This window comes from Rissa tridactyla, chromosome 1, assembly GCF_028500815.1.
Source record: "Rissa tridactyla isolate bRisTri1 chromosome 1, bRisTri1.patW.cur.20221130, whole genome shotgun sequence".
Taxonomy (NCBI): Eukaryota; Metazoa; Chordata; class Aves; order Charadriiformes; family Laridae; genus Rissa; species Rissa tridactyla.
The window spans coordinates 827,175-846,040 of record NC_071466.1 but is presented as its reverse complement, the minus strand read 5'-3'; the positions used below and the strand labels follow the sequence as shown (position 1 = coordinate 846,040).

At 41.9% G+C, this 18,866-nt stretch overlaps 1 protein-coding gene across 3 annotated transcripts in view; it reads right to left on the bottom strand.

The window, feature by feature from the left end:
* Positions 1-18,866, bottom strand: part of GRM5 (glutamate metabotropic receptor 5) — a 280,202-nt gene that overhangs the window by 30,641 nt on the left and 230,695 nt on the right. For all 3 annotated transcript variants that reach the window (XM_054188162.1, XM_054188163.1, XM_054188164.1), the window contains exons 4-6: positions 15,293-15,539; positions 10,314-10,482; positions 6,158-6,284 (exon numbers count right to left, since the gene is read on the bottom strand). In XM_054188162.1, the coding sequence (XP_054044137.1) occupies positions 6,158-6,284; positions 10,314-10,482; positions 15,293-15,539 (543 nt within the window). The remainder of the gene's footprint in view (positions 1-6,157; positions 6,285-10,313; positions 10,483-15,292; positions 15,540-18,866) is intronic.

Genomic DNA, 18,866 nt, shown 5'->3' with positions numbered 1-18,866 from the left:
ACTTTCCATAATGTAAGGCACAACTACAAGTGGATCCTTCTGGCTTTGTTGGTGAGTCCCCCTTCATCCAGCCCAGGAGCCTCCGAGAGCTGTTCCTTGAGCTCAGCATTCTTGAGCCACCTCACTTGAGCCTGAAGCACTGTGTGGTTCCTGCTGGAGATTTGAGTTGTAAATGGACTGGAAGCTCAAGTCCACACCTTACCTGGAACAGGCATTTGAGGTAACAAAAGTCCACAAACCCAGCAACAAGGGAGGGGAGAAAATGACAGCCAGAGATCCCGGTCATTATATTGCCACCTGAACCCTTCACTCATCCTCATCTGCTTTCTCCAAGAGGGCGATGTGAGAGTGACTTATGGAAATGTTTGCATTTCATTTGGAATAAGAAACAAAGAGTAAGAAATAAAAAGGAAAGAGAAATACAGGGCACAGAAAATCAGGGTGAAAACTGGACATTTTCTCTGCTGATGTGCATTTATAACACTTGAAAAAAAAAAACCCAAGGTAAAAATTGTGTCGTCCTTCTGCCGTCAGTCTGAATTACAGCCTTGCCAATTATGGTCAAAGGCAAGATCCCAGTGATGTTTCAGCAGCAAAATCGATGTCAGCACAGGCTAAGTTGTGTTCTGCCTCGTGCTCATAACTGTCAGACGATTGCTGAAATTACCAACGGCTGTAACTTTATTGCAAGTAACAACACAGGAAAGCAGTTTCATGGCAACAAGTAGCCACCATTTGAAAATACTTCAGGTGAGGTATGGATGATATTTCTTGCTGGGGAAGGGCAGGACCCAGTCTTACGAGACACCGAAGCCTCAGACCCCCGTGGCTTCTGCCGCAGCCCGGATCAGCGCACTGCAGGAAGAGCAGACCAAGCCCTTGTGGGGATCTGCTGAGATCCGACACCGAGCATCGCCCCTGCCCTTGGTCCCATGGGTGGTTGGCATGAGCCGTGGCAGATATTGCCTGGAGCCAAGGCAGCAGCGGCTCCCGGTGCCGTCCGCTCCCTGCGGCTCTCGCTGACGGTAGGAGCAATGCCCTCAGGGTGAGGGAGGCAGCCATCCTCGCTTCTCAGTAAGGAATCCAGATCGGTACAAGCCAAATGGGACACAGCATCAGTGCTGTCAGAGCTCTTTGAAATGGCTGTTGTGTCACATAGAGGCAGGGTGCCCTTTTTTTCAGTCCTTCCCATTCAGGCTCTTGTCTGGCTCTCTCAGACAGGCAGACAAGATCGGGACGCTGCTCTCCTGGGTTTACTGTACCTTATTTCGTGAAAACATTTTTGTAACTATAGTAAAAATATATATTTCTGACATTTAGTCTTATCCTTGAATGGCAAAGAAAACATTTCAAGAGCTGTGAAATATTTCAGTTCCTATTTTCATGGGAATCCAATTAAGAAAATCAAATAGCCAGCGTATTTGGAGTACACAGAGAATGAGAAAAATGTCAATACAGCCTGAAGATAATCCAAGTGTCACTGAAATTAATATCACCTACTTTCCCTGCAGTCTCCGAGGTCACTAGACAAAGCTTTGTTTCTGTTATTGTTGTATGCGGTCCCTGAATCACAGAAAGAGAGAATAATTGCCTCTTTCCCACCTCAAAAATGTCCTTAAACCAACACTTGTGATAACTGGACCAAGATGTGCCTACTTCCTGTGAAAAGGCTCTGAGATGCTGAACAAAACTTATCTGGTCTTTCCAAAGCACCCTTTCTAAATGCAGAAGGCCATAACCTCAAAGGCATTTGGGTTTTTGAAGAATCAAAAAGCTGTTCTCATCAAGCTGCTGAAAACTTTATTTAATTTAGTTTTGATCCTCAGGGTTAAGAAAATCCTTTCATTTGTATCTAAGCATGCCTGGCGTCTATTTCTCTTTCCTCCACTGTGAATATAATGTGAAGAAGGGCTCTGAGGAGTAGTGGAGGGGTTGGCATATACTTCTGGACTTCAGTCTGTGAGTTTCTCCTGCTCTAATTGAGTATGTGACTCAGCCACGCCGGCCATACTAATGTATGAAGTGGTGCTATGACCTATGGGTTTTGCTAAGACAATGCATGGGGAAGAAGTGGAGCTACAGTAGATTGGAAAGCGTGTTTTGATACTAAACAAGGAGGAAGAAAATGACTTGGGGTGCACGTTGGGATGGTACAGATGAATTTGGAGAAAAGGAAGAGAATGACTGATTTCTTGTGCAAGGAGGAACCTGATCCCTGGAGAATGTTGCATGCATACGCAATGAAACTGGAATTTGTGGGAAAATAAAATATGGGCAGCTAAATATTCCCTTTCTTGCCTCAGCTTCACTTCTAGATGGAGATATTTTCCAGCAACTGATTTGATCAAGAGAAACTCTTCCTCACACTTGTCTTTCCCGCTACCTTTGGACTTCCTGTACCTTTCTGTACTTCAGAACTCCAATGTCTTCTGTTCTGAGAATAAATTTGTTTTTGTTTTCCTACATGTGTTGCATCCCTTCTGTCCTCTCCCCTCCTGCATCTGAATTCTGATATCCCACAGGTGACTGAAAAAAAGCATTAATCTTCTTTTCTTTGAGCAACATCACTGCCATTTCACATTTTATACAGTGAAGTTTGTGGCAAAAGACTGATTCTGGTCATTCAGCATAAGAAAGACGGAGCAATGTTTTGTTGTGTGAGCCAAGAAAGGGTTCCAAAAATGTTCTTATCCAAGTTCAGATCTCTGGCAAACAGTGAGGTGCAGCTCCACGTTGAAAGTCTTCTCAGGCGTGTGGCTGATATATTTACAGGACTCTCATCTGAAGGTGATCATGCAAGGGAGACTTATTCCAAAGAGCTTTTTATATGTGTAGCCTTGTGGAGCTGACATTACCTAAGACATGGCTTTATCAAGCAGCAGAGAGACACAGACTGCCGCAGTGTCAGATGTAGGGACACTTCAAGGAGACTGGTGTATGCTTTATAAAACTGAAGGGAAATTTCCTTGCCAGAATAAAATTACATCTCCCTCTCCATGCTTTTAATTCACATTTATTACTAAATCTTATGTTGTAAACAAGACTGAGAGGCAGCTTTTTACAAGCTGCAAAAGTTGCGGCTATAAATTTGATCATTAAAAATACTGCTCAATATATTCTATGATAACCTGGGAACACATTTTTTAAAATCTGTTTTCGGTACAAAGATAAATAAGACAAGATCCAGCCATCATGTGAATAGTAAGTTAAGTGGGGACTACACAGCCATGAAGCTATGGTGATGGGTGTCCTCCACCAGGAGTGGATATTGTATCAGCTGTGCTCGTGGAGGACAAGGGTTCAGTTTCCAAACAGTGCCTGCTGAATTTGCACCTGGCTGAGGAACAAGGGCTAGATCTCCTGAGGAACATGGCTTGGCACTGGTGTCATTTTGTATGCATATTGACTTTGGTCCCTTCAAAGCCATAAAATGCACGTCTAAAGCCAGATGAATGGTTTGTAAAATGTAGCAGCTTGTGTAATACATAAAGCAGTTGGCTTTACTAAAAAGACAACTGCTTTCCTTTAAAAAAATCAGAGCGGGGAGGAAAATCAATGACTTATCCTATAGGAGCTTTTGAGGTGCCACTCCATCCTGCTTTTCCATCCTGAGGGCAAAGACCTTCAGGGGGTAAATCCTCCCAAAAGCCCACAATTATGCCTTGCCTGAGGCATGGAGACCTGTGTGCCCTGGGGACCCAGCTCAAAGCACAGAGTCCAAAGGCCAACCTGATGGCTGTTCGCTCCATTTTGCCTTACATATGGTGGTTTAGAGGCTAATTACCCAAACTTCACCAGGTCAAGGGGCAGTTCTCATCACAGAACTGGTCCCTTGTTGGTCCGATGAGGCACTCGGAGCAAGTCCCCTCCTAACTGAATTATAGTAACCCCTTGTCCAGCTGGTCTACATTGGGTAAAACCTCAGGTGCTCACTGAAACAGAGATGTGAGCCGTTAGCAAGATCCAAGGTGTTTGACGAGTTGACCATTTGCACTAGTTGACCTTCATAAACTGACCAGCCTGGTGCAGTGGCCTGGTCCCTGCAAAGCGGGATGTGGAGGCTTCTTGGTGGCCCAGCTGGGATGTGAACCTGAGCTTAATGAGGTTTAATAGGGCCAAGTGCTGAGTCCTGCATTTTGGTCACAATCACCCCAAGCAACACCACAGGCTTGTGGAAGAGTGGCTGGAAAGCTGCCCAGCAGAAAAGGACCTGGGGGTGCTGGTGGAGCCAGCTTAACATGAGCCAGCAGTGTGCCCAGGTGGCCAAGAAGGCCAACAGCATTCTGGCTTGTATCAGGAACAGTGTGGCCAGCAGGAGCAGGGAAGTGATGGTGCCTCTGTACTCGGCACTGGTGAGGCCTCACCTCGAGTGCTGTGTTCAGTTCTGGGCCCCTCTGTACAAGAGGGACATTGAGGTGCTGGAGCGTGTCCAGAGGAGAGCTACCAGGCTGGTGAGGGGTCTGGAGAGCAGGGCATATGAGGAGAGGCTGCGGGAGCTGGGCATGTTTAGCTTGGAGAAGAGGAAGCTGAGGGGAGACCTCATTGCCCTCTACAGCTACCTGGAAGGAGGGTGCAGAGAGGTGGGTGTTGGCCTCTTCTCCCAGGTGAATAATGACAGGACCAGAGGAAATGGTCTGAAGCTGCGGCAGGGGAGGTTTAGATTAGATATTAGGAAGAATTACTTTACTGCAAGAGTGGTCAGGCACTGGGACAGCCTGCCCAGGGAGGGGGTTGAGTCACCATCCCCAGAGGTGTTTAAGAAACGTCTGGATGTGGCACTTCAGGGCATGCTCTAGTGGCAGAGATTGTAGGTTGTTTGGTTGGACTTGATGACCTCAAAGGTCCCTTCCAACCATGAAGATTCTATGATTCTATAAATTATACTGCATCCTCAGTACTCTGCTCTGGGGGGCACATGGGCCAGGTCTCTTTTTCTCCCCTTCCCCATTCACCTGGCACAAGAAAGCTTTCCCTGGATGAGGTGACTTTGCTGGCTGGTTGCTGAGTGCCGGGGCAGGCAGGGCTGGGGGAGCGCGGCTGGAGGAGCACTTGCAAATCCATTTTATTGCTTTTTCAGTTTTCTCAGTCAAAAGTCTTTTTCTCAGGGAAAGTTTCATGTTTGACGTTTTCTGAAAAATACCCCATCAGTTTCAAGGCTAAATGATATTTTGCAGTAACTGGTTAACCTAGTTCATATACTTCAGCAATGCAACATTCCTTACCAAGGAAGGATTAACTTTATATATAGTAATCTGTCTATAGGCCAAGCTTTGCCTGACACTTGTTCATTTATAAAAATTCATCCAACAAACTTTTTCCCTTTGCCTTCCCTCTCTTTCACCTCAAAAATTTCTCCCCTCATCCACAGAAACTGTATGCACACCAAGTCTGTGAGCTCTTCTGGAAAAAACCTGTCTCTTCTCCCCTTGTCTGTACAGAGCCTGGCACAATGAGAACCTGATCCCTGAACAGCGTTTTGAAGTGGTGTGTGTTCTGAGCGTTTGAATACTTGAATTCTGTTTATTAGTCATAAAGAAGAGAGGCTGCGGGATACAAGTGTCAGAGTAATTTATCTCTAAAGTAGGCAAATTGGTACTCTGCAAGAGCGTAGAGATCCATGCCATGGCAAGGAGCACATGAACCCTGTATTCTAGCAGGCTCTAGCGAATGAAGGACTAATGCAAAGCTAAGTCTGTTTGGAGCACACGCAATTTTAGCAGCAGTAACTACAGTAACTAGTTCACAACTTTTTCAGATTAAAAAAGAAAATATTGCATGACTCTTGTGTACCTGCTTGGGGAGAAAATAAAACTGAAATTTGACGTCCTTTAATAATTTCTCTACCTGTTTGGGGAAGGACAAGATCTGCACCACCAGCTAGGTGTTAGGACAGGGTTGAATACAAAACCAGGAGTAATTTTTTTTATTTCCAGATCTAGTAACTCAGGTCTTTAGAAAGCAGCGAATTACACCAATGATTCCTTAATCAGCTTGAGAGGAGAAAGCAGATACCAGCCGCAGTTCAAATGTCAGCTTTATCACTGAGTTCGATCTGACCGAAACAGTCCTCATACTCCCTTGTATCTGGCATTTGTTTCCTCAGCTCAGCAGATGAACTTTTTCACTGACAACATAAGCACAGCCACAACGCATTTACCTGTGAGGTCTTCATTGGGCCAGGAGCCGAGCTGGCAGGCTTTGCATGTGTATTCATCAGACACATACTCATTCTCTTTACAAGGAGTGCAGGTCCAACAGCAACTCACTTCTCCTTTACGGATCACCTGAGACAAAAATTGACATTTGGTTTAGCAGCATAAACGTACATTCATGCTACCCCAGTTGCTAATTCAATTTTTTGATTTTTTTGTGATTGAGGGTTTTTTAAATTTTGTTTTAAAGGGAGTTCCTTTTTATGATATGTTTGCTTATACAAAATATAACAGAAGGTCTCGGTTCTCCCGTCATGTGTGTACCAGAAGAAAGAAACTATCAACTCCACAGAAGTATAAGGGGTAGTACAAATTGCAATAAAATATTTTTTCCACTCTTAGAATTAGCAAAACTCAAAATTTCATGGTTGGCAATGTACCTACACAAGCCAGTGCATGATACTCAAGGCATATAATTCACTCCACTGTGGTCGATGCAGGGAATCACGTCAACAGCGTTATTTCCCTGAGGGTTCGTTACCTAAAGATTTTTTGGTGCTTATTTTTCATCTAACTGTAAGTGATTTTTTAAAACTGATTTTTTCCAGAAATGAAATTGAACATGCCTTTTCCAGAATTGTTTAATTACTGCGTTTCTAATTGACATTTAAGAGTGAGAATGTTATCTTTATCCATTTTAACATCTGACCTGATTTCTCATTTTATAATTTACTGCCAAATGTTATTGCATGCTCATGATTGAGAAGCAGATTTTTCAAGATCCTTATTTATCGTCTGAGCAGTGAAAACATCTGTGCTTCTTGTCAATAAGTCTTTCTTTTGAAATAAAGTATTCCCAGTTTCGCTGCTCTTCCCAAACAATTTATAAATGAATACTCCCTATTATAGCATAAGAAGTAAGTTGACTTATGTATCATTTGCAATGATGAATTTAGAAGGTGACTTCGAAACCAAATGTCTTTATTGCAATTTTAATATATAAAGGAGTGTAATCAAAAAGAACTGGATTGTTCTTTGCAATGGTGTAGTGAAAAAAGTGTAAATTGTATCATTTTCATCAACAATATGGGGACCTGAAAACTTCAATTTTTTGTTTTGTTTTTAAGATTGCAGAGTATGAAAAGAAAAAAGCCACACCTGAATAGCTAAACTGGCAGAAAGGCCATGGGAGCATAAGTGATTTGCTCTGCAAGTGTTGAGACTAGAGCTACTTGCAAAACAGAATATCTGTCCTCCAGAAGAATTCACTTTTTGGGATTTCTTTCATTTTGAACTAGGATGAAAAGTTGAACAAATGACAAAATTTCTTGTGTCTGGGAAAAATCAATTCTTAGAAAACTTGTACCAAATTTTGGACATATATTTTCATAAACTTGATGCATTATAAAGATCCATACTTTTTCAATGTGTAAAATGCTCAAGAAAAAAATTGGCAAAATAGAAACCATATGTTATTATCAAAATGCCTACATTTTTTATCAAAACAGTTTGTTTACACTTTTCTTTTAAATGCCATCAAATCAACATCTATAAATTACTTGGAATTTGACAAATCTATCAGAAAACTGATACACTGATTATTTTTTACCCAGCACTAACTGGGGGTTAATCCAGAGAAGGATTATGTATCCTTCTCTAGGAATCGAAACGATTGTTCTCTACTACTCAGAATCAGGTCAGACTTTTTGTATTAAATTGCTTGGTCAGCTATTTCTTCATCCTTTTATCTTTCATTTCTTGAACAATTGTTTGTTGTAGCTCTTAACTGTAAAACAAACTATGCCTTTCAGCAAAAATAATTATCTTGAAAACAAAAATTATTTTCCCTTCCCCTTGTCACCTGGGCAATCCTTTGAATGTGTATTTATTTAAATAATCATATGTCCGCACTATTTCAAATGGATAGAGTTGGGTCGTGTTTGGATTTTATCTAGTTCTTCGGATGGAGGTACCAAATATTAATGAGTGTTGAATATCATTGCACTGAATGTTTCAAATTCCTCCATAGCAACTCAATCCCACAGAATTCTGCAGGAAAACCACCATGGAGATTGGCAGAGTCAAACTCTCCCCACCATCTGTGAAGACCATGAAGATAAAGGACTGTGAAGTAAACTTTGAGATTCATAATCAATAACCTAATGAGGAGCATAAAGAATATTTCAGACACCAGATTTCAAGCATGTGTCTAAGTGTGTGATGAATGGCCTTCATAGTGAAGAATCCTCACGGGAGAATCCTTGAAAGAATGGGCAGAGAGTGGAAGGAAACTGCGTTAATGAAGATCACAAGATACTTCCCATCACTTGTGTTGTGGCAGCAGATCATAAAGGAGCTCAGAGATGCCCAGGTCTGAAGTTATTATCTGTTTGTCCATGTCTATCCTCTCACTTATTTGACTTTGTCGCTGGAGTAGGCTAACATCAGACCCTTGTTCTGATGTTGATGGAGTAATTCATCCCACTTTCTTTTTTGTATCTGCAGAAGGTATGTTCTTGTCTGAACCAACTGTCCTATATGGGTGCATTTTACCGTCAGTGAAGAGAAAGAAGAGTTTCTACGTCCATTTCTGGAGCCCCTACTCCAAGAGAGATATGGACGTGCTGGAACATGTCCAGAGAAGGGCCACGAGGATGATCAGAGGGGTGGAGCACCTCGCCTATGAGGACAGACTGAGAGAGTTGGGGTTGTTCAGTCTGGAGAAAAGAAGGCTCCAAGGAGACCTTATAGTGGCCTACCAGTATCTTAAGGGGGCCTACAAGAAAGCTGGGGAGGGACTTTTTAGGATGTCGGGTAATGGTGGAACTGGAGGGAATGGATTAAATCTAGAGATGGGACAATTCAAACTGGACGTTAGGAAGAAGTTCTTCCCCACGAGGGTGGTGAGACACTGGAACAGGTTGCCCAGAGAAGCTGTGGATGCCCCTGGAAGTTTTTAAGGCCAGGCTGGATGGGGCTCTGAGCAACCTGGTCTACTGGGAGGTGTCCCTGCCCATGGCAGGGGGATTGGAACTAGATGATCTTTAAGGTCCCTTCCAACCCTGACAATTCTATGATTCTACACCAAAATTCATCTTGACTGTTTTCAAAGCCTACATGAGGATGAGATGATTCCTGATCTGGTTAATTGTATATGTCTACACTGGAGATATATACATTTGGTCTGCTGAAACTCTCTTACTGCCAAAGGCCAGTTAATGAGTAAAACATGGTGACTCTGTCCTAAAGCTCTGGAAAACTGGGACTGAAGAGAGTCACTTTGAGTTGCAGAACATGGTCAGCCTTCCATCAGCCCCTCTCTGTAGCTGCTTCCCAGTTTTGGAGGTATGCCACATTGACACAGGAGAAAAATGATCCAGCTTCCAGTGAGACATGTCAGAAACTACAGTTGCCTTTTTTCAGTCTGAGACACTCTGTTGTCCATGCCCAAACCCTCAGTCCAGAGGCTTTTGTATAAATGACTGTAAGGTAAGTTAAGGACTTGCAGTATTTCGACTGTTCTGCAGTAAGTGTCAGGGCATGCTGAAGGATAATAGAGTACAATTAATATATGACAGATTCAGCTACCCTCCTTACTTACTGCAACATGGAAAGGGAGGATAGAAAAAATCAAAACCCTGGGAAAGCAGGAAAACAGGTATGAGGATTAAAAAAAAATGTTACCTACATTTCCTGAAGTTCTAAGTAGTGATAGTTATCAATGTTCTCTAATGATACCACAGGCTTCAGGTCTGAGTAATAATGTTCCATTCGAGGTGTCTATGTTTAGCACTGAAATAGTAGCAATTATTATTTATAATTTACCTGCAATTGTACTGACGAGTCCTAGACAGGGATTTACACTCCACTGAATCAGATGCTGTAAAAATACCCAGCAAAAAAACCCCAAACAATATCCGTTCTAAAGCATTTGGAATGAGTATAAAAAAGTCAGCAGTTCACAGATACAGGAGTACAAGAAAATGGCAACTTATGAAAATAGTGAGATGACTATGATACAAGTAAGAACTAATTACATAACTCTGCACGTGTTAATTAAGGTGTGGGATACTGTCTCCATGTAAGAGTCATGAAAAACTTGCTTTCAAATTTCAGGGCTATGCATTCTACACGACTGAAGTAAATGGAGAAAGTATTTACCTTTATCTGGCCTTTTTCGCAGGGTTCGCTGCACACAGATCTGATGATATTATTTTTCTCTGACCATATTTCATCATCATCCATTTTCAGCTCACCATTGTCCCAGCTGCCAACATTGATGTAATCGAAGTAGTCCTTCCCCATTTTCTTGAAATTCATGATTTCGTATCTTTGGGAACACAAAGGGAAGACATAGCTGAGTTGAGGAGAACATCACGAAACGTTTCAAATTAAAGGAACACTATGCAGTCAAAATCAAGTTTTTTGAAATAAAGAAGACAAAATTTCAAGCATTATGCTTGCCTTTGAATCTCTCCCAGTAAGTTTTGTGATATCTTCATCTTCCTTTTCCTTTGTATTTTAATTTGTTTTCTACCATCACCATGAAAGTTCCCTGAACACTTTGGGGTTAAATGACTGAGCTTCTGCAAATGACTTTATTTATTTAAGGAAAACACTGAAATGAGCCAGACAGGATTCGTCCTGTGTAACTTTCAGCTCTGAAGCCAACCCTACGTGTCCTAGGCTCTCTCTATAGCAGAAGCAGAGAAATCCAAACCTATAACGGCAATTCCCAATGCTAAGCGTTCCTCACTGTCTGCAGGGGCTTATTCCCCTCGTGAGAGAGGAAGCCTGAAGATGGGTAAGCTCCTGAAGTGAGGTAGAAGCAACCTAGGCCTGTAGGATCAAAAGAAATGTCCTGTGCTGTAAGACTGCAAGATGCAATTTGGTGTGGCACCCAGAGAGGGATCAGGCAATGTTCTTCAGGCACACACTCCAAAACTCCGGGACTTGTAGGAGGCTTCAGGGAGATCTTCTTGACAAGAGGCACCTTGTAGTCCAGGCATTTGAAGAATTAAGGTGAGACTTGCCTTTTTTTTGGCCTTTTTCTTCTACAGCATTGCAGCACCAAATGCTATTCTCCTCCATCCATACAGTCCCCTCCATTTTTATGTAATTCTTCAGTGATCAGAACACATTTAACTCCTTGTACAGTATGGTATGGAAAAGAAAGAGTATTCATGCCTCAGTCCTAGGCTGCTTTTGGGTCAGATCACCTTATTATCTGGGAACAGAAGAGTTGGGCACAGAGCTAGGGCTGATCAGAGTTTTCAGGTTCATGTTCCTCTTCCTCCTATTTCATTTTTAGCTCCCAGAGATTCTTAGAGAAAGTCTGTGGAGTGACGTAGGACTCACTAGCCTCCTACTGGCATGCTGAACACCAGACCAACTTTCTGCCTTACAGGCCAGTTCTTGCAGCGCTTACTTGTAAGGCACGCTTGGAAAGTTGGGCAGCTCCTGAAGTCATGATGTCATACTTTTCTTTAGCTCCTCTTTAGCGGATTTTGCAGTAACCTGACTAAGCTGGATGAAATTCACTGGTGGAAAATAAGCAAACGATATGGACTGAGAAGATGAACACAATCGTAGGTTTAGAAAACCTGCCTGGTTCATAAAGCAGGAGACAACTTTTTCCTGGCAGCAGGCACAAAATAGGCAAAGCATATGGACAGGGCGGGATTAAGAGTGATGTTGTCAGAGTGCAATTTGTGAAGTCTGAGGTACCGATAAATAAAAGAACCTGCCCATTAAATCAAATAATCTCTTAAGTAAGATACCCAAGTGTCTCTTTCAAGTTTTGAGGAAACACTTTTAAAACTGACAAGCAGTAGCCATGCTATACCTAACATCAGTATTTTTCCCATGCTGACATAAAAAAAATTACAGTAAAACTATTCAATAATGTTCTCCATCCATGGACCTCAGGATGCTTTGCATCAGGAAACAAAGTCTAACTGTCACAGTGGGGAAACTGTGGCGGGGATTCAATGCCAAAATCAGACACAGGTCAGGATCAGGATTGCAAGCAACCTGTGAAAGAAAATGGAAGTGGAGCCTGACTGAATGGGTAATATGATGACCCATATGACCCATATCATATGATTCTTGAGTCTTTCCAAAAGAAGAAGGAATGAGCAACCACAGAGCTAGGAAGAAATATTGGAATATTTCACTTCCCATTCTGTACAAAGAAGGAAAGGTCCACAGCTTTGAGAATGACCTCATCAAAGTTGGAGACGTCAATGCCAGACTGACATAAATGAATTGAATCCAGACAACACACACACACAAACCTGAATAAACAGGCTTTTACGCTTTTTTTTTTTCCCCCCTGAGGTTCATGTAGTAACAGTCTGTTCAAGGATTAAACAGACTAACCAAAAAGTTAGCCCAGAAGCCACTGTGGAGTCTTTATTCAGCATCGTCAGGACATTGTGACACTCCTCTGAGTATTGCTTTGCTACAGCTGTCAATTCAGAGTTTCATGGGCAGACGAACAGCCAGTGCTTAACAGGCCACAGGACCTAAAACAATTATCCCTCCAGTAGTAGTTCCATACATACGTCCAAAGGGGAATACTGGAAAGAAACCTAACAAATAAAATAAACTGTTGTCTCAATATGTTGTGTCTCTTCTCTGTGGAGAACAACGTTGGTGGACTGATAGTAACAGCCAGACTCAGTAAGTCCATTGCTATAGCGGAGGCTCACGAGTCACTGGTTCCCTGGAGCTTCCTTGAGACACCACAGGGACAGTTTGTCACTTCAGGATAGGAAAGACCAGATGGTGCAATAGCACATTTCCAGCAGTGCCCTAATCACGGTGCAAACCACTTCTTTCAAAACAGAAGTGCCATGAAGTTCCTGAGAATACATACTCTGTAGGCAGCACAGCCAAAACATCAGCATCTTGTTTTTCTTGCCTTTTCTTGCGTTCTCAGTTTCTTCTTTGGAGTTTCAATAGTATTTGCAGATAGTTGTTATCTTCTTGGGAAATCATGGCTGTTGCTTCCATATTCATTTTGTTTTTTCCATGTCTTCTTTCTCACCTAAAACAAGCCCTCCACTAGAGTGTCTATCTACTTACAGCTCAACATACACATAAAGGACTTTGGAATACGGCCAGGATTCAAAGCATCTTGTGGGATTAATCATCTGTTGTATAATATAAAAACCCTTTTGCCATACATCAAAATCCTGAGCTATCTAGGTCAGAAAGGCTTTTTATGTTCTGATTTCCTGCTTAACGCCGCCACCACAGTACAGCTGTGAGGATTTATATTTCCGTTTTATGAAGCGAAGATGCAGCTATCAATGCAAGTGAACAGGGGAGATGAGTTGTTCCAGTATGACTGCACCATCCCCCAGCCGTTGCAAACAGAGTTTGACAGTGCTCAAAGGACTATAAACTGCTCGAAACCTGGGCGTTAGAGATGGAGCTTCCTATTAAGCCTTAATCATGAAAAGTAAGTTTTGGCTCGATCGTGGCTAATTTTAGCATGTAGATGGGATTTAGTGATGTGACTATTGTAGAAGAGTTTCAAAACCATTTTGGGGCCCCCCATTTGTGGGGCCACTTTGTCGCCGCACACAGTCCATGAGTTTGAGTAGACAGAGCACTAAAGTGTCTCACACAAATCCAGTGAGGCTGGACTTCCTTAAAGTTGTGTTGCCCTGAGGTGCACCATCAACAAGGTGTCCCCATGCTCTTCAGTGAAACACTGATGTCCTACTGTGACTGAAGAAATGACTGCACATGATATAATTCCTTCATCATCTTTCTTAGAATTGAATTTTAAAGGAGCCAAGACATTCAATTAAATTCCTTGCAACAAAGGGAATTAAATCATTATTATTAAGCATGCCAACACGAGGAAAAGGTAAAGCTAGAGGTCTCTCTGAAACATTTAGATATTGTCATTGGTGCTGTCATGCCACATATGGTTTATCTGTGGCAGGTCACATATCACTTATTTGTGGCAGTTTTCAGTCTTTCAGCAAGAAAAGAGTGGAACAGGTAGGAATAAGATAGGATGCAGTCCAGTGCATCTGAGCAGCATTAAAACCAAGTGGGAAACCTTTAAAAGAAGTCTGGGGCACGTCTTTTAAAAACAATTTGGTCAGAAAAATCTAGACTGAGCACTTTTCTTCAGAATTCAGCTATCCATAAAAATAGAAATGTTTAGCGGAAGACAGCCTTGCTCACCAAAACAATGCTGAAAATAAATTTCCATCTGAAATTTTCCTGGGTTTCTGCCAGTTTGTGTCTGAGTTCTCCTACCAGCTCACAGTGCACTTCCTTGGAGTCTGAGTCTGAAGAGTTTGAAAATTTGTGTCTCCAGAGACACAGACTGCTTTGTAGGTGGCCGTACTGCTCTCTTTTGGAGAGAATGCTGACTTCACGGGTTTTCGAATAAAACGAAAAAAAAATCAGTTCTGAAATTGCAGAAACATCAAAATTCTCTGACCAATGGATTTACCTTTTCCTATCCATCTTATATAGTGTCTTATGTCTTATATTTCATGGATGTATGTAAGTTTTCAGCAAAAGAAGCTTTGTTTAAATTCAATGTGCCTTATGGAAGCTCAGGATGAATTAATAATTAAGCCTGTTATGCAAATGGAAAGGCTTTATTTGGAAGATATGGAAGCAGATTTTTAATAATTCTGGTGGATAAAAGGAATCCCAGACAAACCAATACAATCAGTACAATATTTCTGATATTGTTTTACCTTTCTTCATAAAAGAACTATGTCTGCTATGATTGCTTATCACTCAATCAAACACATAATTTAAACACCCAGACAAATGGAGCAATGCTGTCGTGGCCGTTGTGGTGTATGAACATAAAGTTGAAGCTCTGATGGTTTGTAGTGAGAAGTAGTACCTTTAAACAGTACAGATGAGAATGCAAATTCATGCAGGAAGATTGTATGCCTGAAAGTTCATGTCCTTAACCTTAAACATCATAAAAGATGCACGTTAAAAAAAAAAATATTATGGGAAAATAAGGACATAAATTCAGGAAATGTGAAAATAAAAGTATGGGATCTTAGCTCTGATGTCAAGTCGGCATGCATCTACTACGTGCAGTTAACATGTCTGGTATTAAAGAGTTTGACAAATGTCAACATTACCTTCCTGGCGAGTCGCCGTTCTCATCAAATAAGATCATGTCCCCAGAGACTCCGGTAAAGTTAGTCTTCATGAGGGATTCCAGGAGCTTCCGACCATCTATGGGCTTCATGGCATCACAGAGGCCCACATAGCCCGGGCACAGTGACATCTGCATGTTGTGGAGGCCATATGCCATCGAGTATATTGCGTTGATTACAAAGCCCATCTTGGAGTCCTGAACGTGCTGCGTCCTCAGAGTCATCTGGCCTGACGGGGAACACCACAGAGTGGGTGGTTAGTGCATGGGGCTGAAATACGATCAGCTCTTCAGACATGTGCTGCTGGGTTGGTTATTAATGGTGGAAAAAGTCTTTTTTAGTGTCTTAAACAGCTCATAGCATATGTTCTTACAGAGATCACGTTAAAAAAAAAAAGAAAGGAATGAAAGAAGATGTTCTCCTTAAATATTTTACTATCTAGCTGATGCATTGCTCTATGCAGCTCTACACCTCACATATGTTCTTTTTCGACTGCTTCTCTTCCAAGTCAATATGTTTTGGAAAACCCAGGAGTTTCTCCCTGCAGAAATTTCTCCAGATCCTCAGAAATCTTTTGTTGAGGTGTTAATGCTAACATGGGGTCTATTCCGTAGTGACCTTGTAGACAACACTTTTGTTTCAGAGACATGGGAACCAATCCTGAGCAAACGGACTGACTTTGGCACAACTCCTTTACTGTACCGAAAGTTCCTGCGCTAATAACCCTCCTACTTCTATGTCTCTTTCTCCTCTCTATTTACGAAGTGAGGATAGTGATGCAATGCAGATGAATGCATTAAAATGTCTGTGAGGATGTGGGTTAGGCGATGACTCTGTTTAGCCAGAAGTGGTTAACCTTACTTTGTTGAGCTTTTAAAACATAATGTCTGGATTTCTGTTTTCTATTTAAGCTTCTGTAAAATGCACAATAAAAATTCATTCACCAGCACCCTGAAGGCCCTGGTTTTTATAACCCAGGGTTATTAATGGCACAGATTTGCTCTGCCGGCAGCACCAGTCCAGATAAGGAAGAGTAGGCTGGAGGTTTTGTGCCTCGTATGTCATCAGTACAGCTGCCAGCTGCACTCCAGCCGCCAGATCTTTAATACTGGGAAAGCGAGAAGAGTCAGAGATAAAGCAACTGCATCAACGGTGCTGGGAATTCGTCAGACCCCTGGAAAGGTTGGGCTCTGGAGAGAGGACAAACAAAGGTCTCTGCTAGAACATTTGCTCTCCTTTTATCAGTCAAGCAGCAATCCCTAGGAGCCAGGGAGTCCCGTGTGTGGGCAGCCAGGAGCAAAGGCAATGCAAAGATCTCTCTCTCCGCTCTATGAGAGTGGCAGCTCTGCCTCCATAGAGGCACAGGCCAGCGGCAGAGATGGAGCTTGTCTGGGCTGCAGGGGCAGCACAAAGCGAGAAGTAATTCATGCCATGAAAAGACAAGACAGACAATTATTTTCTTGAAAGAAATGAAGACTAATGTATGACTTTGAGGGTGGACCTCATCTATTTTAACAATATCTGTTCAGAAGACAAGCATCCGGTCTGATGTCTAGGCACCTTTTCTGGAGGTAAGGGTCTCCAGCTGGTGATTGATCCCATCAAAAAACAGGTGCATCTACAAGCTCGCCTTTTCGGTGGTGAACATGAACATCACCACGCAGTTCTAATCACTAAAACATATTTGAGTAGTGGAAACATCAGGAAGGGTAGCAAAGATACATAGTGCAAACTAAAATCATTAGGTAGAGATCAGTAAGTGAATGAGGCAACTGAAAGATTCCTTTTTTCCCTCTGTTTCACGCGGGAGCTGGCACTCCCAGTTCCAGCCCACCCCAGGAGCAGTGATTAACATTTTGGACAGTGAAGTGATATGAGACTGAAATATCTGTAATGGAAGAAAAGCCCTGGAAACAACACACAGTGTTGCTCATTTGTTCTGTTCTACCAAGGTATTGCTTTTTCCTAATTAAAAATAATAGGCAGAAAAACTGCAACAGTGGAGTACATGTAAAACCCATATTAATTGAAATTAAGTGGAAAATTGAACAAGCGCATTACATTGCAATACACAAAACTTGGTTTAACCAATTATTCATCTTCAAAATTAACAGCTCTCAAACCGTGCAGTTAATTACAGTAGCCATTAGAATGAATCAGATTTGCATCAGCAATAGTCTTTATTATGAAGCAATATTTCGGCTGCTTTATTGCATAGGATTGCTTAAAAATGTGATAACTTAATTCTTACAGGAACACTCTCCACTGGGCTTTGTGCTTATAGAATTATTATTATGACTTTCTTTAAACATTGAACCTCATTGAGTTCACCTGATGCTTTGTAATGAGGCTGCTTCGCTCTTCATAGAAGCTGCTGGCAATCGTCAGCGGAGTCGTGGGGGAATTAGCTGTTGTGAGAGTTTTAATATGCTTCCTGCAGCTGGAGAAAACATTTCCCCGAGATGTTAACCGCCTCCCTTTGCTATAGAGGGGCAAATCCAACCTGCCAGCTCCAACTGTCGGTTTACAGTACCTCCGGCCTCTGTAGTTAAGGGGAACATCTCAAAAACTGAGACAAAAGAAAATTTTTGCCCTATAATATACTACAATACAGTCCTAAAAAATGCCAGCATTAAAAAAATAGTTAAGTCTGGAAGGGGTTTCCAAACCATTTCACAAAGTATTTAGGCACGTCAGACTTGAAGCATACACGTAACGCTATTGACCTCAGTGAACATAGGAGTGGTATTAAGGGAAGGCTGAACACATGAGCTGAAAGGTAGTCTCTCAGCCAGAAAAAAAAAAAGTAAAAATGTTTTAAATCTATGTCTGCAAGAGGTATGATTTAGGTAACCTTAAACACATAGTTCACTCAAGTGTTAGTGCTTATTGTTCTTACTAGAACTCAAACACAGATCTTAAATTCATCCACGAGTGCTGTCTTCAGTCAAGAACCTTTCCTGACACAGGGTCTTCATGAGATGGAGATGTGGCACGGATGAATTTAATGATGATGATGCCAGTAATGTTCAACGGAATTGACTTTACGGACTCTTAATCAAGAACAATGAAAAAATGTAATAGAAGTTGAGGAGTTACAACAGAATTTCTGGGCAGAGAATAAATATCCACAAACTGTAACCCATATGCTTGTTTATAATAATCATAATAGAATTATTTTCTATTAGAGTAAAAAAAACCCACATCTATAAAAGATCTGTTTTTCTGCGTTTTGTACTTTCCCATATGAGAAAAATTTGCAAGGAAGGAAATGAAAATGTTTTGCTTTCCTGTGGGTGGGAAAAGATAACGTGATGCCATTTAATGTTCTCATGTAGGGATAAGCAGGACATGTTCACATGAATGTTTCAGTTCAGCTCGGGGAGGGCTTTCAAAGCCAATCTCCAAATCCTTCCTGCTCACTGTGCTTCGCTTTGGACTGGTTGTCACGGTTTCGGAACGACATATCGAATTTCATTCAAACAGCACTAAAACAGATAAAATGCCCCAGGAGAGCACCTAACGCACCACGGCTGCAAACGGGTGTTCAAACCCT